At 41.1% G+C, this 27,149-nt stretch overlaps 1 protein-coding gene across 6 annotated transcripts in view; it reads left to right on the top strand.

Moving 5' to 3' along the window:
• The window catches only part of DYM (dymeclin), a 375,287-nt gene that overhangs the window by 225,853 nt on the left and 122,285 nt on the right, over window positions 1–27,149 (top strand). For all 6 annotated transcript variants that reach the window (XM_037902496.2, XM_037902497.2, XM_043547069.1 and 3 more), the window contains one exon: window positions 1,665–1,759. In XM_037902496.2, coding sequence (XP_037758424.1) covers window positions 1,665–1,759 — 95 coding nt within the window. The remainder of the gene's footprint in view (window positions 1–1,664; window positions 1,760–27,149) is intronic.

Genomic DNA, 27,149 nt, shown 5'->3' with positions numbered 1-27,149 from the left:
AAGCATGGTGTTAGTTGTACTAGATCAAATAATTTAAAACCAAAATCACCATCTCTGTGGTCACACCAAAAAATAGATGAGAGAATTGTATGGTAATAATATTAACACCACCCCTATTAACAACTTAAAACAGACATTAGTTGGCTGTAATTTCTGTTTCATGAAATAACAGACACAATGAGATGGAAGGCAAGGAAGCTGATACTGGTTGCAGAGTTTATATTGGATTAAACGTAAGCTGTACTTTGTCAAGTAACATTTCATAAACAGGAATAAGGGTTTGCGAGCCATTTAACCAGTAAATGGTTTCTTGTAAATAGGCTGCATTTGGTATTAAATTCCAAATATTTATCAGATTTACCCTCTGGTTTAATTTAGAGGCTTTACAGAATATTCAGTTGGAACCAGAAACTCCCCCATTCTTTCGCCCCCCCCCCCCTTTTTTTTTTTTGAGTCCTGGGTAAGTTCTAGCCAGCAATGCTGAATTAATCTTGCTCACAAGAGGAGCTTTATACTTTGAACATGGGAGCACAGGAATTCTATCTAGCCTCGTTACAGGCAAGGCAAGTGCAGGTGACACAGGAAATGGAATTTTGATTATATATCTGATTTCAGCCTACTGTACTGATTTCCATAATATACAGATTCCCCAGGCACTGGCAGAATAAGTAGTAGAAGGAGCCAGAGGCCACTCCATGTTTACATCAATTAGAATGGAAGATACTTGGAATTTATATGTGGCATTGGGGGTCTGTGTTACTCTTAAGGAGAATAAATGCACATTTTAGTCCTGAGTAGGGAAGAGGAACTTCTTAATGAAGGAAATCATTAAATATTGCTCCATGTTGTAGAGGGGTTGGTCAAACATATGACTAGAGATAAAGCCTGGGAGTGGAGAATCTAATTTTCTGCAAAAGGTGAGGATATAATAAGCAACCCCTACCACTTTTAATATCTATTACAATAAATTAATCCCTCCAATATGCTGTGTAAGATTTATTCTCTTCCCTTGAAGAATAGCACAATCCATGTTTACTTGCCTCTCCCCTGTGAACAAGATAAATATTGCATAAGCCATAGGATTGTGGGTTCCACCGTTTTGTCTGTGCTATGCAGTTCTCTGACTTTGAGTGAGCCAATGTTTAAACATTTGTCTGGAAAGATGGCAGTTAAAATGGGCTTCAGAAACTCCAACTATACAGGAGCAGAACTTATGACTTACTACATTAGTGGTAGTTGTGGAGAAGTTGAATGTTTTGAAATAATTAATATGGAGGTCAGAGTATGGGGCAAAAAGGGTTGAGTAAGGTTGGAGAGAATTGGGGCAAAGGAAAGGAGAGAGAATTAAAAAGCAGTATAGACTATTTTCTCTACCATTTATCAATTATATTCATGATCCCGTTGTATATCAACTTTGATTTTAAAATATATATGTACAGTGAAATCTGTACAAGAGCCCACCCTTATTAGGCAAATTCATGTCTAAAGAGACCATTATTAAAGCATCTCTAAATATACAAAGTGTAATTCTGCTCCACCTTTATTAGAAGACCACCTCTGTTAAGCAACGGATGTTTGTTAGTCCTTTGAGTGGTTTCTTATGACAGGTCTTAGTGTATGTGAAAAGGACAGTTTGATGTGTTTTTCCCCCTCTTTTCCAACAGGACAAATACCTTCATACAAATTGTCTGGCAGCCTTAGCAAATATGTCAGCACAGTTCCGCTCCCTTCATCAGTATGCTGCTCAGAGAATCATCAGGTAAATATATGCCTTTTAAAAATATTTAAACTGGTCTTCCAACTAAATTCAGAGGAAAAGGGACTTGATTTTCTATGACTGAATAGATATAAGTGAAATTGGAATTAAATTATACCAGATAAATCTTATTTCCCTTCATGAAGTCTGGGTTACATTTTGAGTTAGTGAAAAATATTATGAATCTTTATCAAAGAAACTTTTGATTTTTTCTGTTCTCCATAGAGCAGCCATAGCAACTGCTTTTAAACTGGAATATTTTTCAGTCACTTGTTCTGTTATGACAAAAATGCAGTGGGTGATAGTTCTCCAGAACATTGTTAACTGGACTTTCAACTTACTATATTTCTGCCTGTGCTGAGGACGGAGGACTTTATTTTTAACGTAGACAAAACATAGCCATCCCTTTGTGATGGGGTATTGTGCACTTTTTGCAGTTACTTACTTTTGTGCCTTTTTGAATGGTCAAGTTCACTAGCCTTTCTTGTAACAAGTCAGTTAATGTCAGCTTGTGTTCTAATAAAAGGGACACTGCTTTCATAGAGTCTTAGATATAGAAGATGGGAAGGACCAAGTTCCACCAGTTCCAGAGGCCACCATGTAATTACAGGTACTCATGTGGGAAGTGTCCAGTTTATCTTAGCAGCTCATCTACTCAGTGCTCCAAAGGAAACCAAAAAGGTCCATGACATTACATCCTGGGGGAAAATTTTTACAATGCTTGGCAAATATAGATTTTATGCCAAAAATAAGTTCAAAATATCACATATTTCTTTGATAAGTGTGTATGTATTTTGTAAAAGTCTAGACTAACAAGAAGTACAGTATTTTTTAAAAATATTGGTTTTGTGGGACTATTTCTGTGATGGTCCTTCCTGCTCTTGAGGTGCTCACTTCTATGTATGCCATCATCATCTCCCTGCTTGACACAAGTCTTCTATTCACGCACAATGGCTGTAGCCTACAGTACAAGTTCAACTTAAATCTGAGCTCTCTTCCTTACAGTGTTTACCAAGTCTGTAACTCTAATTGTTGCCTATATTTGATATTGTCCTAAATAACTCTTGTGCTGCTATTCTTATTCATTTCCTGATTCCTGGTCTCTACATCCAACATTCTTACATATTACCCTTTATGGTCTCCAAGTCCAACTTTCCAAGTATCAACCTGTGAAATGTGAAATAATAATGAGACTAATGGATGCCTTTGAAAGCAAGCATATATCACCTCAGTCCTTGGAAAACTTGCAAACTTTTTACCCATTTCAGAATATGATATGTACAGCCTCTTCCACATTCTGCAGAGAATTGCCTTTCCTATATTCCCAATCTCTCTCATAGAATCATAGAATATCAGGGTTGGAAGGGACCTCAGGAGGTCATCTAGTCCAACCCCCTGCTCAAAGCAGGACCAATCCCCAATTTGTGCCCCAGATCCCTAAATGGCCCCCTCAAGGATTGAACTCACAATCCTGGGTTTAGCAGGCCAATGCTCAAACCACTGAGGTATACTTCCCTCCCTCCCTGCCTTTCTTTTCATCCCTTTCCACTCTCCAATCCCTCTGCATTTCAAATATTTGTCACTGTGTCTCTACCAGTCACTCTCACTGCACTCCACCAAAACCATCTCTACAGTGATCACTGGATCCTTCCTGCATGCTGTTCCCACCATCTAGGCAGCAGATTGACTCCCTGACATTTCTCAGATCCTATCTCAAGACCCAGGCAAGGACATGTAACTCAACCAAATAATGTTAGGCGCTTCATACACAACAATTCACTATGAGCCTGGGTTTTTTGTATCCACTGCATCCATCTCATGATATAACTGCTCTGATATATGAACCTACTTGTTTTTATTTGGATGTGAAGACTAGTTGCTCTGTATTCTTATATGAAAGGTGTGATACAAAATTGCATTGTATTTCTCCCTCACACATACAGAACGGTTATGTATTTAAAGCCATGATGCGTAATGATGGAAAAAACAGCAAAATCTCTGTCATGTTTAAATTAAATGTACGAAATTGCATATTGCACAGTATTCTTGCATTGTATAAGGAACTAGTAAAGCCACATTTGAAATAGTATGTCTAATTCTACTCATGCTGGAATAAAAATCAGAGTTGGAGCAACCAAAATAATACTAAAAACAACGAGGAGTCCTTGTGGCACTTTAGAGACTAACAAATGTATTTGGGCATAAGCTTTCGTGCATCTGATGAAGTGGGTTATAGCCCATGAAAGCTTATGCCCAAATACATTTGTTAGTCTCTAAGGTGCCACAAGGACTCCTCATTGTTTTTGCTGATACAGACTAACACGGCTACCCTCTGAAACCTGTCAAAATAATACTGGAATTCAAAACTGTAGTTTTTCAAAAGAGTAATCCCTTAGAAACAGGAATCATTTTTTGTTCTGTGTTTGTACAGTGATTAACATATTGGGGTCCTGGTCCGAGACTGGGGCTCTTGGGTGCCACTGCAATACAAATAATAACAATAAGGTCAAAACCACTAGGGACCGGCCTTGCAGTTCTTATTCAGTAGAAGTTATACCTGAGTAACAACTGCAGGAACATGCCTAAAATCAGTATGTTGGTAATCTTTCGGGGCAGGTGGAAAAATCTGAGAACTCATTGCATTTACAGAATTCTTCACTACAGATTGTACAGATTTACAGATTGTTCGTTAAGTGAGAGGTGGTGGTTATTCCAGTGGTGCCCATGGGGTCCTGTCGGCATCGAGGCCATGCTTTGCTGGGTTGAAACACAGAAGAAAAAGTGGCGGCATTATCTAGTTTAAGACAGGACACAACAAGTGACTGTGAACAACACTAGGAGGGAAGAACAAATTAAGACAAGGGTAACAGTAATAATGTAATGTTTTTACAGTCTAAATTTGCTGAGACAGGCAGAGCTTAATTTCTCAGAGACTATTTCCTGGAACCCCCCCGTCCCCCACCCCAATTCAGGGATCTTGGCTTCAGTTGCAGGGCGGGGCTCAGGGCTTTAGCCACACAGCAAGGCACCAGGATTGGAGTTTCAGCCACACAGGCTGCCTTGGGGCTTCAGCCCCATGGAGCACACTGGGGCTTCCACGGGTTTGAAAATATTTACTGGAGCTCCACTCTGGATGGCTCCAGCTGAATTTAAGCCCTACTGACACGTGTTTGTCAAAACTGTTAATCTCCAGTCATGGGGATTCCAAAACCTTCCTGAGACACCTATATACTTATCTGTCTTTATAGTTAGAAAGCTTTTTCATAATACCTAACCTAAATCTCCCTTGCTTCAGGTTAAGCTGATCACTTTCTGTTCTTCCTTCAGTGGACATTGAAAATAATTGATCACCATCCTCTTTACAACAACTCTTCACATATTTGAAGACTGTTATCGGGTTCCCCTTTAGTCTTCTTTTCTCAAAACTAAACAAGCCCAGTTTTACTAACTTTTCTCCATAGGTCAGGTTTTCTAAACCTTTTATTGTTTTTGTTACACTTCTCTGGACTCGCTCCAATTTGTCCATTCCTAAAGCATGGTGCCCGGAACTGGACACAGTACTCCAGCTGAGACCTCACCAGTGCCAAATAGAGTGGGAGAATTACCTCCAATGTCCTACATATGACACTCCTGTTAACATATCCCAGAATGGTATTACACTTTTTTTTTGCGACTGCATTGTTGGCTTATATTCAATTTGTGATCCACCATAACTCCCAAATTCTTTTCAATACTACTGCCTAGCCAGTTACTCACCATTTTTTAGTTATGCTTTTGATTTTGCCTTCCTCAGCACATGTAGTACTTTGCACTTGTCTTTATTGAATTTCGTCTGGTTGATTTCAGACAAATTCTTCAATTTGTCAAGGTGATTCTGAATTCTCATTTTGTGCCCCAAAGGGCTTACAACCTCTCACAACTTAATGACATCTGCGAATTTTATTAGCATACTCTCCACTCCATTATCCCAGTCAAAAATGAAAATATTGAATAGTAATGGACCCAGGACTGAGTTCTGCGGGACTCCACAAGGATACATCATCACAGATTGACAGCAAATCATTGCTAACTATTCTTTGAGTACAGTCTTTCCACCGATGATGCACTCACCTAACAGTATTTCATCTAGACCATATTTCCCTAGTTTGCTTATAAGATTGTCATGTGGGATTGTCTCAAAAGCCTTACTACATCAAAATATATCATTTCTACTGCTTCTCCCTATCCCCTAGGCCAGTAACCCTGTCAAAGAAGGAAATTAGGTTGGTTTGGCATGATTATTGAAAAATCCATGTTGGCTATTACTTATTACCCTAGAATATAGAATATCAGGGTTGGAAGGGACCCCAGAAGGTCATCTAGTCCAACCCCCTGCTCGAAGCAGGACCAATTCCCAGTTAAATCATCCCAGCCAGGGCTTTGTCAAGCCTGACCTTAAAAACCTCTAAGGAAGGAGATTCTACCACCTCCCTAGGTAACGCATTCCAGTGTTTCACCACCCTCTTAGTGAAAAAGTTTTTCCTAATATCCAATCTAAACTTCCCCCATTGCAACTTGAGACCATTACTCCTCGTTCTGTCATCTGCTACCATTGAGAACAGTCTAGAGCCATCCTCTTTGGAACCCCCTTTCAGGTAGTTGAAAGCAGCTATCAAATCCCCCCTCATTCTTCTCTTCTGCAGACTAAACAATCCCAGCTCCCTCAGCCTCTCCTCATAAGTCATGTGCTCTACACCCCTAATCATTTTTGTTGCCCTTCGCTGGACTCTCTCCAATTTATCCACATCCTTCTTGTAGTGTGGGGCCCAAAACTGGACACAGTACTCCAGATGAGGCCTCACCAGTGTCGAATAGAGGGGAACGATCACGTCCCTCGATCTGCTCGCTATGCCCCTACTTATACATCCCAAAATGCCATTGGCCTTCTTGGCAACAAGGGCACACTGCTGACTCATATCCAGCTTCTCGTCCACTGTCACCCCTAGGTCCTTTTCCGCAGAACTGCTGCCGAGCCATTCGGTCCCTAGTCTGTAGCGGTGCATTGGATTCTTCCGTCCTAAGTGCAGGACCCTGCACTTATCCTTATTGAACCTCATCAGATTTCTTTTGGCCCAATCCTCCAATTTGTCTAGGTCCTTCTGTATCCTATCCCTCCCCTCCAGCGTATCTACCTCTCCTCCCAGTTTAGTATCATCCGCAAATTTGCTGAGAGTGCAATCCACACCATCCTCCAGATCATTTATGAAGATATTGAACAAAACCGGCCCTAGGACCGACCCCTGGGGCACTCCACTTGACACCGGCTGCCAACTAGACATGGAGCCATTGATCACTACCTGTTGAGCCCGACAATCTAGCCAGCTTTCTACCCACCTTATAGTGCATTCATCCAGCCCATACTTCCTTAACTTGCTGACAAGAATACTGCGGGAGACCGTGTCAAAAGCTTTGCTAAAGTCAAGAAACAATACATCCACTGCTTTCCCTTCATCCACAGAACCAGTAATCTCATCATAAAAGGCGATTAGATTAGTCAGGCATGACCTTCCCTTGGTGAATCCATGCTGGCTGTTCCTGATCACTTTCCTCTCATGTAAGTGCTTCAGGATTGATTCTTTGAGGACCTGCTCCATGATTTTTCCAGGGACTGAGGTGAGGCTGACTGGCCTGTAGTTCCCAGGATCCTCCTTCTTCCCTTTTTTAAAGATTGGCACTACATTAGCCTTTTTCCAGTCATCCGGGACTTCCCCCGTTCGCCATGAGTTTTCAAAGATAATGGCCAAGGGCTCTGCAATCACAGCCGCCAATTCCTTCAGCACTCTCGGATGCAACTCGTCCGGCCCCATGGACTTGTGCACGTCCAGCTTTTCTAAATAGTCCCTAACCACCTCTAACTCCACAGAGGGCTGGCCATCTCTTCCCCATTTTGTGATGCCCATCACAAACCCTATTATCATCTAGGTGCTTACAAATTGATTAATAATTTGTTCCAGAATCTTTCCAGGTATTGACGTTAGGCTGACTGGTCTATAATTCCTCGAGTCCTCTTTTTCTGCATTTTAAAGATAGGTACTATGTTTGCCTTTCTCCAGTCCTTCGGGACCTCACCCATCCTCCATGAATTCTCTAAGATAGTTGCTGACTGTTCCGAGATTGCTTCAGCTAGGTCCTTTAGTATTCTAGGGTGATTTTTGTCAGACCCTGCCCACTTGAATACATCTAAATGTTTTTTAACCTGTTCCTTCCCTATTTGGTGTGAGTTAATATTAATTGTGTTATGTATCTGGTTGCAACCTTTTTAGTGACGACTGATGCAAAATAGACATAAAACACCTCAGTCTTCTTGATGTCATCCATTATTACCTCTCCTTTCCCACTAAATAGTGGACCTACACTTTCCTTTGTCTTTCCCTTATTCCCAATGTATTTATAGAACCTCCTCTTACTGCCTCTTATGTCCCTTACTACATATAACTCACTTTGTGCCATAGCCTTTCTGATTTTGTCCCTACATGTTTGTGCTGTTCTTTTATATCCCTCCTTAGCAGTTTGTCCATGTTCCCACTTTGTAGGATTTCTTTTTGGTTTTCAGGTCATTATTAAAGAGATCCTGATGCAGCCATATTGGCCTCTTACCATTCTTCCTATCTTTCTTTTGCACTGGGATAGTTTGCTTTTACATATCTGTAATATTACAGGTGAGCCACATCATACGCGCATTTAACTTACGCGAATTCAACTATACTCACTCAGCAAAAAAAAAAAGAAAAATAACAAGATACCTGTAAATAGTGCAGGCGATTCTGACCACCATTCCACTCAATGAGCGTACGCCCCAGAGTGAGCGTGAGATGGGAGACGTGAATCTGCTGTTCCCTCAGTCAGTCTCAGTTCCCGCATGCCTGTCATAGTGTGAGCATCTCGCCGCACTGAGTGTGAGTCTAGTGTTTAAAGATATGTATTTTTCGTACAACATGGCCCCTAAACGCAAGCCAACTACTTCATCTGGTGCTCAACCGAAGAAATAGCGATCTGTTCCAATGCTGGAGGAAAAACTGGCTGTGTTGGACTTATTGAGAGACGATATGTCGGTCTCCAACGTGGCACGTAAATATGGCCGCAACAAATCTAGCATCCGTGCCATCAAGATTCGAGAGAGAGGAATTTGTCAAGCCGTGGCATCAAGTGCTCCTATAACTGCTAAGGTGACGAGCCAGGTGTGTGATAAGACTTTAGTGAAGACTGAAAAAGCATTAAACTTATGGCTGGAAGACATGAACCATAAACGTGTGCCTATCAATGGCAACACGTTGTAAGAAAAGGCTCTTAGCCTCTATGCGCTGTTCAAACCTCCCACCGAAGAGGGACAGCCTTCTGATGAGAAGGAATTCAAAGCCAGCCAAGGTTGGCTTAACAGTTTTAGGAACCACTTCAACCTCAAAAATGTGCAGACTACTGGTGAAGCTGCATCTGCCAAGGAAGAATGATTTAATTTCTGAATACAATCCCTCTATGAAACGAAGCCTCAAAATCACACGTAGTATTACGGACGATTTGAGACCGTATCAAGAAATGTTTGAGCAGCTCAAGAGACAACAGCGACAGTTGCCGATCACCATGTTTTCAAGGAAAAACAACCAGCAGCAGATGAGCCTACGCAATCAACTTCTCGAGCTGAACCGGAGCCAACCACTTCGTCTACGACTCGCTCTCCATCACCCAAGCTCTCCATCACCTCCGTCTCCTGGATCGACATCAAGCCCTGACGACCCCCTGTAATTACCCTGTAATTAGAAATACAGTACAGTAAAATTATATTTTGCATATGTACTCTTTTTATATACTGTACATTACTGTATACATTATACATTTATACATATTACTATATAGAGTTGTATACACAAAACCATGTACAGTATACTGTACTTTATGGACGATTTAAGGGATTTTCAAGGGTAATTTTGACTATACGTGATTTTTAGCTTTACGCACTGACTTTAGAACCTAACCCTTGTGTAAGATGCGACTCCACTGTATGTCTTTGAGAAACTGCCAGCTCTCCTGAACGGCTTTTATCTTTAGATTTTTTTCTCAGGGGACCTGACCTTACCAGGTCTCTGAGTTTGTTAAAGCCTCCTTGTTGAAGTCCATTGTCCTTATTCTGCTGCTGTCACTCTTTCCTTTCCTTAGAATCATGAAGTGTATCATTTCATGCTCCCTTTCACGCAAATTGACTTTCACCTCAGGTCAGATTTGCAACCAATTCCTCCCTGTTAGTCAGAATCAAGTCTAAGACGGTTACTTCCTCCACTTCTGAAACAAGAAGTTGTTCCCAGTACATTCCAAGGACCATTTTGTATTTTCCCAGAGTACTTTTCCAACAGATGTTTGGGTAGTTACAGTCCCCCATTAATACCAGGTCTTGTGTTTTGGGTGTGTGTTTGTTCTAAAAATACCTCATCCACCTCCTCCTCCTGATTTGGTGATCTGTAGTAGACTTCTATGATGACATCACTCCTGTTTTTTCCCCTTTTACTTTCAGCCAAAGACTTTCAACTAGTCTGCCTCTCACCTCTCTCTGGACCACAGAACAAGTATATATATTCTTGATGATTAATGCAACACCTCCTCCCTTTTTTCCCTGTCTGTACTTCCGGAACAAACTATCCCCCTATATACCAATAATTCCAGTCATGAGATTTATCCCACCAAGTCTCAGTGATGCCAGTGAAGCCATAATTTATCTTATGCCCTAATACTTCCAGTTCTTCCTGTGTAGTCCTCATGCTCCTTCCATTTTTGTATAGACATCTAAACCATTGAGGAGATCCCCCACTGTTTTCCCTCTTGCTGCTCCTGTGGCTCTATTGTAATTTTCCATTCCCACCCCCAGCATCTAGCCCTCTATTAAGGTCACCCTTTTTTGTACATACCTGTGGACTTTTGTCTCCTGGTCCCTTTGAACCTAGTTTAAAGCCTTCCTCACTAGGTTGGTGACTCAGAATACATCTACACAGCAATTAAACACCCCCGGCTGGCTCGGTCAGCTGGCTTGGGCTCCTGGGGCTTGAGCTGTGAGGCTGTACAATTGCTGTGAAGACGACTGGGTTTGGCTTGGAGCCCAAGCTCTGGTGCTCTGCAAGGCGGGGACCCTTAATGTCATCTCCAGGATGTGTGTGTTTCTGCGTAGGCCCCTAACCTTAATTGGGAGGATGGCCAAGAATACAACCTGCACCCCCGACTCCTTCACCTTCGCTCAGAGAGCCCTGTAGTCACTGCTGATATGCTCTAGGTCATAGGCAGTATCATTAGTTCCCACAAGAATGGGGTAGTGGTCTGAAGGATGAACCTTGGCAACCTTTCTGTAATGTCTCGGACATGGGCTCCAGACAGGCAGCACACCACCCAGGACATCACGTCAGGTCAAGACATAGATGCCTCTATTCCCCTCAGAAGGGAGTCCACAACCACAAATATCCTATTTCTTCTCCTCTATGAGTGTGGAGGCAATGAGTCTCCCAGCCTCAGGGCAGGTGGCTCCTTTTCCCCAACCTTTAGGGTGCTCCTCTCCTCTTGTTGCCAGTACAGTATATAGGTTCTTGACCTCAGTGGATTGGGGCATTTGCCCAAGGTGATCAGCAGGTAATCTCATCGCAGAGTAGCCTGTTCTTCTTCATCCTCTGGTCCCTCTGTACTCTGTATGTCATGATATAGTATCACACGTCAAGTGTTAAAGTGTTAAATATTCGATGGGGTACTCTTTGTGTTCATCCCTCCTTTTCATACCCCACAATCGAATAGCCACTGTGATTAAACTGTTTCAGCACCCAGTGGACCCCAACTGCTCCATGTTCTCTGGTAGGAATAAAGCAGAATTATATTTATATCTAGATTCTTACTCTGAATCCATCAGAATACAAATGTCTCTCTGAAGGGAAATTAAGGAACTGTTGTACTCATAATAAAAAGGTGCCCTCTATGAGGGCCACAGGAAAGTCCTAAAAAGCAGATAATACTTTACAACTGCATATTTTTTATTTTAGGATATACAGTTTTAAAATAAAATAGCCAATAGCTTAGCCATACAATAGAATGCAGTCAGTCATAATTCAAGCCTCACCAGATGCTCTAATAATTTCTTCTTTAATGTGAGAAGTAATTCAGTTTCCATGCAAGCTTTTTCATAATTCTCTTCTGAGCAGAGACTGCCAATTTTTTTTAAATTATGAAGACTATTGTCCATTAAAGACTGAGAATATCTAATACAGTGCACCTAGGATCTCAAAAAAATATAACTTTATAACATCAGAAAATTTACATCACATTCCTGCAAACATCAGAGTTGACAGATTTGTGTAAATATTTTCATTATGTTCAGCAGCTGGGAATGGAAATAGATATAACATTATTGATAATAAAATCCAGGGCAGCACTCAATTAATATTGGATACATCCTGTATTGAAGACTGTCCTGCTTTGTGCGTGTGAAGAGCCTTCCCGTCTCTTAACTGTTAGGATCCTCTTCATTGGTTACATTGCTCATTAATTACACACAGGCTATTTTTCCACAATGTGCTAAGGATATTATCTGCCACTGTCTAACTCTTTTTGTATTTGGAGACCGCTGACAAATGTAGTGTCCAGAATTATACTGGTAGATTACGGTAAAACAATTGTGTAAGTGTGATTATTGTCAGTTAAGTGATTGAACTACTGAAGCCATTCATACTTTTGCCTAGCTCTTTTACAGGCTATGTATATTCATATTAAATGTGCTGCTAGCTTCTGACCTGCGTATTGTTTCTAAAGAAAGAGAACATACTCCCTTGCTTATATTTTCTTCTCTGTTGTCAGTTACTCCTCAAGTTAAAAACAAGAATGAAATTAATCAAACTTCCTGTATTATGCTTGGTAGAAGTACAGAAACTCACAAATGCTTGTATTATTTAGATCTCGTTTCATGAGCTGCTTTTTGTTTTGTTTGTGACCTTTGCAAATTTTATAAAAATAAGAAGTTTCATTTTTAGAAGTTTATCTTGGTGAAATATTTTAAACAGCTAGAGATAAAATAACCCACTGGAACGGAAAACAAAGAGAAGAGGTGGGGTGCAGATTGAGAAATGGAGCTTAATGCCTTGGGTAACTTGTATGTATAGAGTTTGAATTTTCATTTGGTTTTGTTAATTTATAGCAGCCTTTTGAAGTTAATCAGTCTTATAAGGACCAATCCTGTAATGTGCTTGGAACTTCCAATTCCCATTTCTTTCAAGAGGAGTTGAAGGATATCTGCACCTTACAGGATCTAAAGCAAAAAGTAACTTCAAGATAGCTTAATGTCTCTCACCAATTCCTCAGATGTGAATTGTAGTAATAATGTGTTTTTTGGGGTGTGTGTTTTTTTTACTCCAAACCCTAGCCTTCAAACAGGATCTTTGTATTTATAAGTGGAAGACGTTTTGACTTGGCCAAGCTTTGGTTTGTTCAATTAGTACAGTACATGTTTTCTATCGAGAAGTAAAAACATTTGTACAGCAGCAAGATACATGTGATCTGAGCTGCTTATTAGGGGCCTTGTTGGACTTAGAGTCCTGAAATTAATAGTCTAAAAATATGGTGGGAGATTAGAAGTCTCTGATTGGTTAATAAAGTTTCCTAGCAGTGACATTACCAAAACATAATTACTAGCTCAGAACGCATTAGGCTGCTGGCACAGGAAGATAAAGAATGGGTATACCACACTGCTTTACCCAATGTGAGCATTCCAGTCTTCCTGCCTATTTATTTTTTTCTTTGATGGTCGCTATGCTAGAGGGAAACTTTTTTTAAAATATGGCTTCTTGTTTCATATAGGCATAGTAGTGGACAAACAGGGCAGAAATGCAGTGAAATTGGGCTACCCACAACAGCATTTTTCAGGGAGCAGAACTTAAAAGGAAAATGTTCTGCTCTTCTTCAAATAAATGCAGCCATGTATTGCATGTGGGTGTAAGCACACCAGAGCCAGAGAACTTTACCTAGCTGCACCTCTGGGGACAGCGCTCATGACCTGTGGCCATATCCCCTCCCCTGGCCATATAAGAGCAGTACCACCTCTGACCCTCTCGATTCCTTCTCTCCATCCATCACGAGAGTTGGAGCTTTCTTTGGCGTGTCCACTTCATACTTTCACTCTGTTTTCTTAGAAAGTTTCTTGTATATAGTAATAGTAGTTCCTTCGGTTTAGTTTAAGTGTTAGTAGAGTAGTTGGCTGCCCTGTGTGGTGCCCTCACCAGGTTTCAAGCATTGTCCATTGTGTAAGGGGGCCACCCCCCAACAGCAGTGCCCACATAAGGTGCTTGTTGTGTCTTGGCGAGGGACACATTAAAGAGAGTGCTTCTTCTGCAACTCATTTACAAAGAGGTGGCAAGAGACTTGTGGTTGAAGCAGAACCTTCTGAAGCAGGCCATGAGGCCTGCTTTGGCACCGGGGCCCTTGTCTGATCAGCAGTTGCCTTCAGATCCGGCAAATGATGCCTCCCCACATTTGGGATCTGGTGTTTCCCCCAAGAGGAAGAGGTCATTCACCCTCCTCTGGTGTGGCGAGGAAGAGGTCCCATAAAATGAGTTTGAACCATTCCAGGGCTTGGGGAGACTCCTCCTCCTCTTCTAGGAGGAGTGCTGACCAACACCATACTCCCTCTGGCATGTGGGATGGAGCAGGTCCGTCCAACTGCTCCCACTGCCAAGATCAACAAGGCCCCATACCACTGATTCTGGTTCTGGCCATGGGGCGTCCATTGAGTCCAGTACCAATGATGTCAGCCACCATGCTGTCTCCATTCTGATGGCATGCCAGGTGGCATCAGATCTGCTTTGACCCTCAATCCCAGACTCTCTGCTGGTTCAGGAGTTCTCCAATGCTATAGCTTCTACCAGCTCATCCGGTGTTGTGCCCTTGGCATCTTCTACCTATGTCGCAGAGCTGACGCGTCCTTCAGCACTGCAGCTCATGTCATCTGGGCTGCAGACTATGGATTCGAGGCTGGGCCCAACACTGAAGGCCATCTTAACACTCGTGCATGCCATCAGTGAGTTTGGTACCAGCCTTGGTGCTGATACCTCTCCTGGCACCCAGTGGGAATGTCTCATTCGGTGCCACTGGCGCTGATTCCCCACTCCTCTTCAGCACTGATTTCACCTCCTTACTGGGCTTCAGATGAATCTGACTGGTTGTTTGCCCCATCGGGGCTGGCTCCTCTGTTGTCATCACAGAACCTCCGGGATTCCTCAAGAGCCAGTTCAAGGTTGTCCTCCCTCTCCTCATCGGCTAGGCACCGGTCCTTGGCTTGCTGTTGGTACTGAGATTGGCATGTGTCCTGCAGTCGAGACAAGGGCTCTTGGCCCAGTGTGTACTGGCCACCTGTGCCTTGTTTGTATGCCCTATGGCCTCTTCGCAATCCCTGGGACACTCCTCAGTCCCTGAGGTCCCACTCCAATGCAAGATCACTGGTCCTGACAGTGGCTTCCATTTTCCTGTCATCTCAGCTGCAAGGGACCACTGAGTCTGTTTCCCCTGGCCCTATGGGGCTCTTCCAACCGGATCCTGTGGTAAAAGAGAAGGATCTGTCACTGGTGCAGCAAGCCACCTCCTCGTCTTCCCTGGATGACTCTACTGTGCTGTCATCTTCCTCTACCTCGGTGCCCAAGGACTTTAAGTCATGAAGCATATGGCTGCTACCTTGGGTGTCCAAGTGGAATTCCCGCAGGAGAATATGCATAAGCTGGTGGATATTCTCCAACCATCAGCTCCAGGGAGAATAGCCCTCTTGATAAATGAGGCTCTCCTGGAGCCTACAATGGCCCTCTGGAATACTTCATACTTCATTGCTCCCTACTGCAAAGCATTAGGAGAAATGCTATTTTTCTCCCATGCAAGTGTTTGAGGGTTTCTACTCCCACCTGGCCCCTAACTCCGTGATGGTGACTGCAGAAAATGACAGGGCTAGGCAGGGAAGGTATAAATCCACCTCCAAGGACAGAGAGTGCAAGAGGATAGACTTGATGGGGATGCTCATTGCTGTTTTTGCCCAAGTTAACTAATGTGGGTTAGCTAGCCTGAGTTGAGAATGTACCTTTGTTTTCAGTGTAGACATACCCTTAGTTGCAAGAATGCACATGTAGTGTTGTGTGTCAGAGGAATGCAGGAACAATACATGAAAGTCTCGAGGTAATAATACAAAAAAAGAAACATATGCTGGCGGTATTAGTAGGTTGTTGACCTAGTTCAGCCATGGGGAGTTCGATAAGCTGATCACTATTGGGAGGTGTCACTGCAATTAATAAAAAGTGATGTAGCAAAAATGAAGATACTATTGTTAAAATAGGGGAAAGATAAGACATTGAAAAGGGGCACAAATGTCTCCTGCAAATGTCTTTGCAAAGTAAAGTTTAATTAAATTGATTGGTGAATGAGTGAAATACTCTTCTACTGTAGTTTTAACCATGAAATTGCCCCTTACTGTCCAGTTTACTATACATCTAGTGTAGTGGTGCTCATATGCATTAGGGTGACATCCCTGCTGCTTTAGCTGCATCATCAAAAAAGGAGTGCTACACGTGGTGGGCATGTCTGCTGGGTGTGGAACATACGGAGAGGAGGTTTAGGCTAATATCAGCTGTTTCCAACATGGAAATACCATTGAACCTTGGTTTAATCCTGGTCGAAGCTGCTGGGGTTTCAGAAGTGGGCACTTGGCGGGTTATTAATACTCTTGTTGTTCATCTTGTGTAAGTGGCTAAGCACATAACGTTTCATTAGAAGGCAGTTCTGAGCCTAGAGGCCGGGCAGTCATAGGTTATAGAGATTACCCAGATGGACAGACTCTCAGATTTATTTTGAAATGGACTGGATGGGTATAAAGCAGTATAGAATATACCCTGGCAAATACCTAGGTTCTGAATAGCTCCTCTGGCTTTGAAAATGACGACAGCCATGAGTTCAGGCTGGAACTGTGGCAGAAGAGAACTTCGAGGCATTGTTGTCTAACGTATAGAACACTGGCCTGAGACTTAGGGGAACGTGGTTCTGTTCCCAGTTCTTCCATTAGTCTGCTGTGTACCTTTGGCAAATCATTTCACCTCTCTGTGCCTTAGTTCCCCTTCTTTAAAAAGGGGATAATGATACTGAGTTCTTTTCTAAAGTGCTTTGAGATCTACTGATGAAAAGCGGTAGATAAGAGGTAGGTTCTTTCTTTCTTTCTTTTTTTCTTTCACTAGCAATTAGTCATGCTCCCTGCAGTGTATTATGGCATAGCGGTCCTTAAATTGTTACATGACTTGGCTCTGCAAGTGCTTGAGACATGATAATGAGAAACAGTCACTTGCTTGAGAAGGAGAGCTGAGACCAGAGTGAGAGCAGGCTTGAAGATGGGCTGAGCTTTGGAAAACACCCTGTTGTCTTATCTGACCCTTTTTTGTATCTACTTTAAGAGCCACACTACTTGAGAGAGAATTTTTATGACCATTTTCTTCACTTACTGCTGCTTCTCTGGTCTGGTATGGGGATTGTACATTTTGCCACAATACATTTAGAAGCTGTCAATCAGTGCTCAAGATTTAATCTTAAATAAAAAAATATGTTATGTGTTAAGTTAATGGGTGAGATCTTGACTGTTTTGAAATCAATGAGAGTTTTGCCATGGACTTCAGTGGAGCCAGGATTTCACCCAATATTTCTAAGAGACTTGAAGCTGCAATTCAGAAGCTGAAATTCCAGCAGCTGTAGATTCATAGATTCAGAGTTTTAAACACCATCATTAGAGGTTTTTATGAACAAGTTCAACAAACATCTATCAGGAGTGGTCTTGTTATCACGTACAAGGGACTGGACTAGACGATCTATTGAGGTCCCTTCCAGTCCTATGATTATGTGATTCTTTCCCAAGCCTGGTGGAATGGAGCAGAGACTGCATACTCTCGACATACATAGAGCCACTTTATTCTACCTGGATGGAACACAATTTTTCCAGAAGTCTCCCAGGATTTCTCTAGCTTGTGCAGAGAGGGTCAGAGGACAGGCCATCTCTACTCTCAGAATATCAAATTGTATCATCCAATGAATTAGATCATGTTGCCAGCTAGCAGACATGCAGCCGTCCAAATGGGTATATGCTCACTCCACCAGAGCAAAATCCATCTACGTAGTTTCTCTAGTGAACCTCCTTATTCAGGACATTGCAGCGCAGCCACCTGGTCCTCCACGCATGCGTTTGCAAAACATTATGCCCTGGTGCAGGGAGCCAGTAATGATGCAAGATTTGGAAGATCTGTTTTGCAACCCATTTTCGCAGAGACTCCTTGTATCCACCGCCCTGTAACAACTGTTGTTAGGGAGTCACCTAATGTTGAATATGTGCACAGGTTAGCACTCAAAGAAAAAGCTGTTATTGCTGCTCTTCAGGATGTATAATCCATTTACATATTCCACAATCCACACGTCTCTCGCTTCTTCAGAGTCCTGAGAGCACAGACACTTGCAGTAGCGGAGGAACTGGGTATGTCAGGGCAGTTCCATCCTTTATACCCTCCCAAAGTGCACAAGGACAATAAGGACCCTGGTGAATACTGCTGACTAGATAATCTCTGTGTGCATTGGACATGCATTCACCTAATTATGACTATGTGTTTGGACTACACATCTCGAAAAACATTAGTTACTGTACAGGGAAGTAACCTTTTTTCCAGGTTAATTTTCCCATATACATTAAAGAATTATCTTTCAATTCTTGATAAAAGGAAATTATGGAGTTTAATTGCATAAAATGTTTTCAATATGCTCACCCAGCAGCAAGTAACTCATGAAGTCTAACCAGGCTAATGTCCAGAGACTAGACATCAACTATGTATTTGGCTATTCCTGTCCTTGCTGTCTGAGCCCTGAGCATAAGGATCATGAAACAATATCAAATCTTAAAATACAGAACTCTTCCTCTTGGAATAAAGGATGGTTCTCATGTCTTTATAAAATTATATTTATAAAAGCTGAACTCTGACCTCTTCTAAGGCCAGTATGAGTCTGACCATATGTAAATGGATTGTTTCAACAGAAGTAACTGTTATGGAGGAAAGCACAATAGGTGCTCTTCTAAAGAAATTATTTTTGCTGTAAATCACTGGGGGTGAGTGGTAGTTGCCAAAAGAACAGTCACAGTCATTGGTAGCACTGTCATTGATCTCTCCTTCTTCTGATGACTTGGCTAGTGAGAGAGGAAAGACTAGAACAAATACAGCTTTCAGAGTAACAGCCGTGTTAGTCTGTATTTGCAAAAAGAAAAGGAGTACTTGTGGCACCTTAGAGACTAACCAATTTATTTGAGCATCCGATGAAGTGAGCTGTAGCTCACGAAAGCTTATGCTCAAATAAATTGGTTAGTCTCTAAGGTGCCACAAGTACTCCTTTTCTTCTTAGAACAAATACAGTTTATCTGATCCTGTGTTGCATATTGTCCTATCAGCCAGAAAACAATCCACAAATTCCTTCTGTTCTCCCTTTTACAGAAGTAGTTAGCCTTGTGTCTACCCCTCTCAATCATACTAGAATATTTTATCAAGATATTCCAGTCTTTGATGGCAAGAAACAACTTCCAAATAGAATAGCTTGCATTATATTTGCTTTGAAAATTGGCATTTAAGCAACTGCCAGTTATTTGTAAGCTTTTGGGAGAGGGTTAAATAAAGCTTAGGCTTGTATCCAATCTACAGCTTTCAACCTGAGGGAGATCTGAGATCTAACATCTCATGTGTGGTGAGGTGCCAGCGTTTGTTCACTGGTCTTCGGTGAAGAGGGGGCTAACGCCAACTCAGCTTTCCACTCCCCTTACGCTGGTTGCCTAGGCCTAGGTCTGTAAGAGTGAGTGCTTAGGATACAGAGAAGAGAGACTACCTGACTCCATAGAGTTCAACCCCAACCTGGGCGTCTTCTGACTCTATTCTGCTGGATGGTCTGTTTTATTTGTTGTGAACGTTCAATTTTTAACTTCAAGGACAAACCTTGAGGAAGATGACTGACTGACTGTCTTCTGTTTTCTGGTTTTTGCTGCTGAGCAATTCTGTATTCTCTTGAGCCCCCAAAACTCGTGACATTAGGTTTCTCTCTTGTTAAACAGTGCTAGGAAGGAGAGTGGAAGAACTACCAGCAGTATGCATACCCTGTTGACACTATACTTTTTCTCAGTTTTTGGAAAGCACAGTAACATAGTTCAAAAGTGGTTAACATGTGTCCCATTATTTTACTTGGGATTTGTCTAATCTGCAGTGCAATGCTCTGAAAATGTAAATCCTACATGTTAATGCATCATTTCCTTTAAAAAAAAATAATAAAGGCGACCATGTATGGTAATGACTGCCTTACATGGGGTTTTCTCTGAGCATGAGAAAAAGAAAATTAAAAAAAAAGACATTTCAGTAGAATGTTAGAAACAATTCTTTTATTCCAGTAGAACCTTAGAAACAGCAGTCATTCCTGACCAGATCTTCTCAGTCTGTTTTAAATTAAACATATTTATAGAACTATGAGCCACATTCTGTAACAAAGAAAGAAGGAGAGAAATTCAGGATAAGTGATGATTTGGTTGAGCCTGTCCATCATCTCCAGTTGGGTGGTAGTTTGATTGTCGACTATTTCTCCAAGCATCAGTGAGGAGTTCTGACACATAGTGCATGTGGTCTTAGTTCAGGTCTGACACACAATGATTCCTGTTATAAATTTTCTTTTTGGGAGTGAAAATCTGGTCTATATTAGGGAATGACTATTGAAGATTTAGGAATGATCTCTTACCAGCTTAATTAAAGACTATATTACTTTTCTGTGTAAAGAATAACGCACAGTAAAATTTTCAACTGCTTATAAAACATGATTTGTCTTGTGAGATTTGTTCTCTGCTCTTCACACTTTACTAATGGCATTATTTTTATTGCACCATTGCAGTGCAGTGAGTGATATAATCACTGTGTCTAGGGATTATGGAGAGTGTGGGAAGTACAGGATCAGGATAGGTATGTGTGAGGAAGTAGCTGCTGAAGAGGAAATAGAAGAGGGTGGTAGCATTCCCAAATAAACTGTATCAGTCAGAGTCTAAGTGCCATAGCTTCCATCCCAAATAGATCTACTCTTCCCCCAGGAATCTGTAATTCTGACTCTGACCTCAACTTTATCCTAAGGATCCTGGCTAAGGATGGAATCTTGGAGCGATCTCAAATAAGAGAAGTCTGGATCTGTCTGTCCAGTTAAGCACTTCATCTAAGATATCTACTAACTCCATATGCTTATATCTCAACTTGCCAAGTCCTCAAAGGTGGAACATTGGCTTTTAAAATCTCTAATGCAGATTTAAATGAAGGGTGAAGCTGTAGCTACAGAGGAAAGAAGCTTGAAATGATGTAGGATTTGACAATTACAGCATGCGTCAAGTTTTCTATAAGTCTTTTATGATTCAGCATTTCTAAAGCTAATAGTTTACAGTAAATATCGGAAATAACAGCAGGCTTTGTGTGGTGGAAATAAGCTTAAGTCTGCAATGAATGACTAACCTTGCAATGAGGTCATGTGAAGAGGTGTTACTGACTCATTAACTACTTTTTGGGTCCACAAGTGGCTCTTTCCCCAAAGTCAATGTGTGTGTTAGGGCAGAGATGGGAGGATGCTGGTAAAAGGGGTGATGGCTTAGAAAACCAGCTCTAAAGACTTGTCAGGTTACAGTTGGAAGGCCCTCTTTCGGAAACCAGCTGGCTCATGCAAATACTTGTTCTCATGACTGAGGATTTTCAAGTTCATACAGACTGCAGCTTTGCACAAAAATGCCGGTGTCTGTGTTAATACCAGTGTACTAAGAAATTCCTTTAATCCTCTGTAGAGTTTGTGAATTATCACAAGTGTCTAACCGAACGATAAACGGATAAATACATTTCAAAGGTAACATTCCAGTAGTAATATTCCTTAAGCTGCCCTGGATACATTTCTTCTAAATAGCTGGTTCATCTGCATGATTAAACTTTTTTTGTGCTTTGTCTTTAACATTGGTACCCTGTAAACACCTCTTCTCATCTCTTTCATATTTTTCTTCATATGGGTCATCACTTCCTTCTGTCTGGTTCCAATTTAGAAATCCTTTTGTTCAGAAAGGTAATGTGGACTCTATATAATGAGACTCCTTTTTCTTTAAATGTATAACTAGAATTTCAGTCTAGCCAATGAATCACCAAATCTGTATCCATTTTCCATATTCCTCCATAATAAATGCCAATAGTATGGAAGTAATACCCTTCTGATAAGACTTTTGTTTGTGTTTCATCATTAGTCACATTATTAAATAAGAATATAAGAATGGTCATACTGGATCAGAACAATGGTTCATCTAGCCCAGTATCCGCTTTCTGACAATGGCAATGCCAGATGCTTCAGAGGGAATGAATAGAACAGGGCAATTTCAAGTGATCCATCTGGTATGTCCAGTCCCAGCTTCTGGCAGCTGGAGATGTAAGGGCATCCAGAGCATGGGGTTGTATCCATGACCATCTTGATTGACCATCTCCAGGAACTTATCTAATTCTCTTTTGAACCCAGTTATGGTTTTGGAATTAACAACATTCCTTTGACTGTGCCTTGTGCGAAGAAGTACTTCCTTTTGTTTGTTTTAAACCTACTGCCTATTACATTCATTAAATAGGGATCTGTTGTGACAGAGACATGCATCCAACAAAGTGGGTATTCACCCACGAAAGCTTATGCTCCAATACGTCTGTTAGTCTATAAGGTGCCACAGGACTCTTGCCGCTTTTGCAGATCCAGACTAACACAGATACCCTTCTGATACTGTGACAGAGTGTTTCTTCAAGGGTGTGGGAACTCATGCTCATTATGCATTAGCACAAGTTATTCCTTTTTCTGGAATTTAAATAATAATTTGCCGTGCTATAGGTCTTTCCCTTCCAGGACTTCACAGGGCTTTCCAGTCATTCATTAATTAAGCCTTACTTCACCCCTGTATGGCAGATAAAAATCAAGAGCTCAGAAAAGTGCTCTCCCATAGAGTGGGGTATGTAAGTTGTTTAACAATGTACAGGGAAATTACCTGATAATTTAGGATAAGAAGTGAAGAAAAATCCAGTATGCAACTGAAATTGTAGGGAGGATGTATATAAGCAGAATATAATTACCATAGTTTGGCCAGCAGACAAGGAATTAATACTCTCATTTTTACTGCCCCTCCCCCCCCCCCCCCAAAAAAGGGGGGTAAAATTTCAGAAAGTACCGTGGAATCTTTTCATGATCACAAACTGCCGGGGCCTTGATTTTACTTCTCATCCAAAAGAGAGCATTTCCAGCAGTGCCTCCTAGCTTCATGCCAGGGCCCTGGTTTGGTGTTGATTCCAAAGGAACAGTTACTACCTACTGAATTCTTAACACCAATTTTTGCAGTATTTGAATTGGGCTGACTGTGCTTAGCATGTGAAATTGATGAGGCAAAGTAGCAAAAAGGAGCTAGATACACAAACAAATATGCACTAAATGTTTATATCATTCTCAGTGCTTAGATACCACTGCCAATATGCATTAGTTGCAAGATGGAAGAGTATTATATGTAAAAGAGCATTATGGTCAGAAATTTTATTTACTATACTGTACATGCCTATTTCCAAGACGCCATATACAACTTTGAGCCATCATGCTTTTATGCCAACTCCAGTAGCTGGAGGAAGGTGTTTATAGCATGTATATGAGCAAAATAACCATTATATGAATTGACAGTTTATAAACCAGGGGAAAAACTGACTCTGTTTTGTACTTGCGGGTATCATTAAACTTGAGTCTATGCCAATGTGAGATTATTTGTTTTCCTAATAATAAAAGAACTTCATTTTGAGGAAGGGAGAACAAGACAAGCCTGGAAAACAGAAATGTAACAAATTAAGATGAAATGTAGCATTAAGCTAATATGTGAACATGTGGAACAATCCAGCATTTGCCCCCAGGAAATGGATTGGATGATCTAATAGGTCATCATCATCATCATCATCTGTATCCTTCTTGGGTCTACATGGTGTACATTTTTACTGTCACTCTTTGGGACCGTCTGAGTAAGTCACTACTAGATCACATTCTTGATACATATGTGTATCGTTTGGATGCTCACAAACACTGTGGACTTTCACAATTCCTTTACCAAAGAATTTTAGCTGGGTTTTTCCACGGGGGTCTCATGGCGTATGATGACTGTCATTTGAAAAGATAAATGATTAAACCTTTAAGATCTTTCTAACTCTTCATGTAGCAGACAGTGTTGTGTAGTGTATATTTTTCAGACCCTGCTGCAGAAACAATATGACCTAAATATTTAATCAGGCTTTGTAGAATTGGCTTTTTTTCATGGCTCCAGATTAATCTAGCTTCTCTGAGCTAATATGTGTGGCATGCATGTCTTGAAGACTTAAAATCAAAACCTTACTTTTTCTGAGTAATTTTAAAGATTTATAGCCTTCATAAAATCTCCCTGCCATTTGTTGAGAGCCAGATTATGAACTACAATAACTGAAATGTTAATATTTGGAATTATTTCCTTTTTGAATATGTCTGGATATGCTGCTTTAGACTTTCTTGTGTTAACAGAACGGGTGAAGCACAATATTCACAAACTGAAACACACTTTCTGTGCCACATCCCAGTCAGTTCGTTAGTTTAGGTCTGTGTACTCATAAGGACATTGGCTCAGTACAGTTTGCATTTGAGTCTTCTGTATATTTGTTATAAAACTTCAGCTGTTATCCACAATGACTCCAATATCTCTTTCTTGAGTGGTAACGGCTAACGTAGAGCCCGACATTTTATATGTATAGTTGGGATTATGTTTTCCAATGTGTGTTACTTTGCATTTATCAACATTGAATTTCATCTGCCATTTTGTTTCCCAGTCACCAAGTTTTGAGAGATCCTTTTGTAGCTCTTCACAGTCTGCCTGCGACTTAATTATCCTGAGCAGTTTTGTATTAAAAATAAAACAAGTTTATTAATCAGAAAGACATGGATTTAAGTGATACCAAGCATCCGATGAAGTGAGCTGTAGCTCACGAAAGCTTATGCTCAAATACATTTGTTAGTCTCTAAGGTGCCACAAGTACTCCTTTTCTTTTTGCGAATACAGACTAACACAGCTGCTACTCTGAAACAAGTATAAGTCATAAAGTAAGAAAGGGTTACAAGCAAGCAAAAGCAAAATATGCTCATAAGATTAAAACCTGATTTAACAAAGTGGAGTCTTTTGTTCCAGAAAAAGGAACGTTTCTCACCAAGTCTCTTTTCCAGCAATGGGTCATTAATTCTGGTTAGGATCCTTTACGGAGTCCAAAGTGCTCAGTTTCTTTATCTCTTCAGGTAAAAGGATAACTTAGGGGTTTGCTCCCCCTGTCTTTATAGAACAGTAAGCCTTTGAAATGTGTTCGTAGATAAAGTTCCTTTTCTCCTGCTGGGAAGAGATGCCATGCAGTCTGGTGAAGACTGCATTCTGGTTCCTCTCCTGCTTATAGATTCATAGATATTTAGGTCAGAAGGGACCATTATGATCATCTAGTCCAACCTCCTGCACAACGCAGGGCACAGAATCTCACCCACCCACTCCTGATGATAGATGAGTGGTTGCAACCTCCTCTTGTTAGCTTGATGGCTTTGTTTACTTTTTAAGTAAATGCATGTCCAGTGTCTCTCAATTTACCTTGGAGAGACATTCAAGCAGATGGCACCACATTCCTTTGTGTGGGGAGAGATGGATTCCTTGTGTCCTATCTGGGAGACATTTTAAGAACATAATGTCAGCACACGTTTGTAACTTTGCACATACACCACACAGTAATATTAATGATCAGTGAATTGTGAGTTTTCCAGAGATAAATTACATGCCCCCTTTGGGTAAGTATCATAACTGTGTGCCAGTTGGCATTGGGGTGCTTTTAGGATCACAGACATGATGAGGGGGATATCAAGAGGATAGTAAAAATACACTTATGTTTCTCACATGTCTAGTGATTATAGATAGGCTGGGGAGGTGCCTAAAATCTTCCGGTGGAGCTTTTATGGAATGGGGAGGCAGTGGATAGTAGCAGTGGCTGTTGCAGGCTTCCTCCTTATCTCTCACATATCTCTGGGCCAGATTAGAAGAGGCCACAAGCAGGGGAGAGAGCATTGCAGTAGATGTCAGAACTGTGGGTCAGAGAAGGTAAATAAACCTCTAGCTAGAGCAGACAGGTATGCCCAAGTGATGGAAGATTCCTTCACCTAACTCTGCTGCAGCTTGAACTTTTTAGGTACATTTTGGTTTAAAAGGCAATTACTGTTTTTGCATTTAGCATATTATTAACTCTTTTCACCTTGATTTTAGTGTCTATTAGATTCCTGCCTTCCCTTTCCTTCTGTTTTTTCTAGCATTGCAGAACTACTAACTGTGGTGTATAACCTATTGCTTAAAACAGCCTCTGTACCAGATAACTGGAGGATAGCTAATGTAATGCCGATTTTTAAATAAGGCTCCAGAGGCAATCCTGGCAATTACAGGCCAGTAAACCTAACTTCAGTACCAGGCAGAATGCTTGAAACTATTGTAAAGAACAGAATTATCAGACACAGATAAACATGATATATTGTGAAAGAGTCAACACAGCTTTTCTAAAGAGAAGGCATGCCTCACCAATCTAATAGAATTCTTTGAGGGTGTCAACTAATGTGAACAAGGATGATCCAGTGGATATAGTGTACTTGGACTTTCAGAAAGACTTTGATAAAGTCCCTCACTAAAGGCTCTTAAGCAAAGTAAGCAGTCATGTGATAAGAGGGAAGGTCCTGTTATGAATAAGTAAGTAGTTAAAAGATAGGAAACAAAGGGTAGGAATAAATAGTCAGTTTTCACAGTGAAGAGAGATAAATAGAGGGGGTCCCCCAAAGATCTGTACTGGGACTTGTGCTGTTTAACATATTCATAAATGATCTGGGAAAAGGGGTAAATTGTGAAGTGGCAAAGTTTGCGGACAATACAAAATTATTCAAGATAATTAAGTCCAAAGCAGACTGCCAAGAATTACAAAGGGATCTCACAAAACTAGATGACTGAGCAACAAAATGGCAGATGAAATTCAGTGTTGATCATTGCAAAGTAATGCATATTGGAAAACATCCCAACTATACAGACAAAATGATGGGATCTAAGTTAGCTATTACCACTCAAGAAAGAGATATTGGAGTCATTGTGGATAGTTCTCTGAAAACATCTGCTCAGTGTGCAGCACCAGTTGAAAAAGTGAACAATGTTAGGAATGGGATAGATAATAAGACAATAAATATCATGATGTCATTATATAAATCCTTGGTAAGCTCA

The sequence above is a fragment of the Chelonia mydas genome, chromosome 5 (genome assembly GCF_015237465.2).
Source record: "Chelonia mydas isolate rCheMyd1 chromosome 5, rCheMyd1.pri.v2, whole genome shotgun sequence".
In the NCBI taxonomy this organism is placed as follows: domain Eukaryota; kingdom Metazoa; phylum Chordata; order Testudines; family Cheloniidae; genus Chelonia; species Chelonia mydas.
Note: the sequence above shows the minus strand (reverse complement) of the source record. Positions and strands in the feature narration are given on the sequence as shown.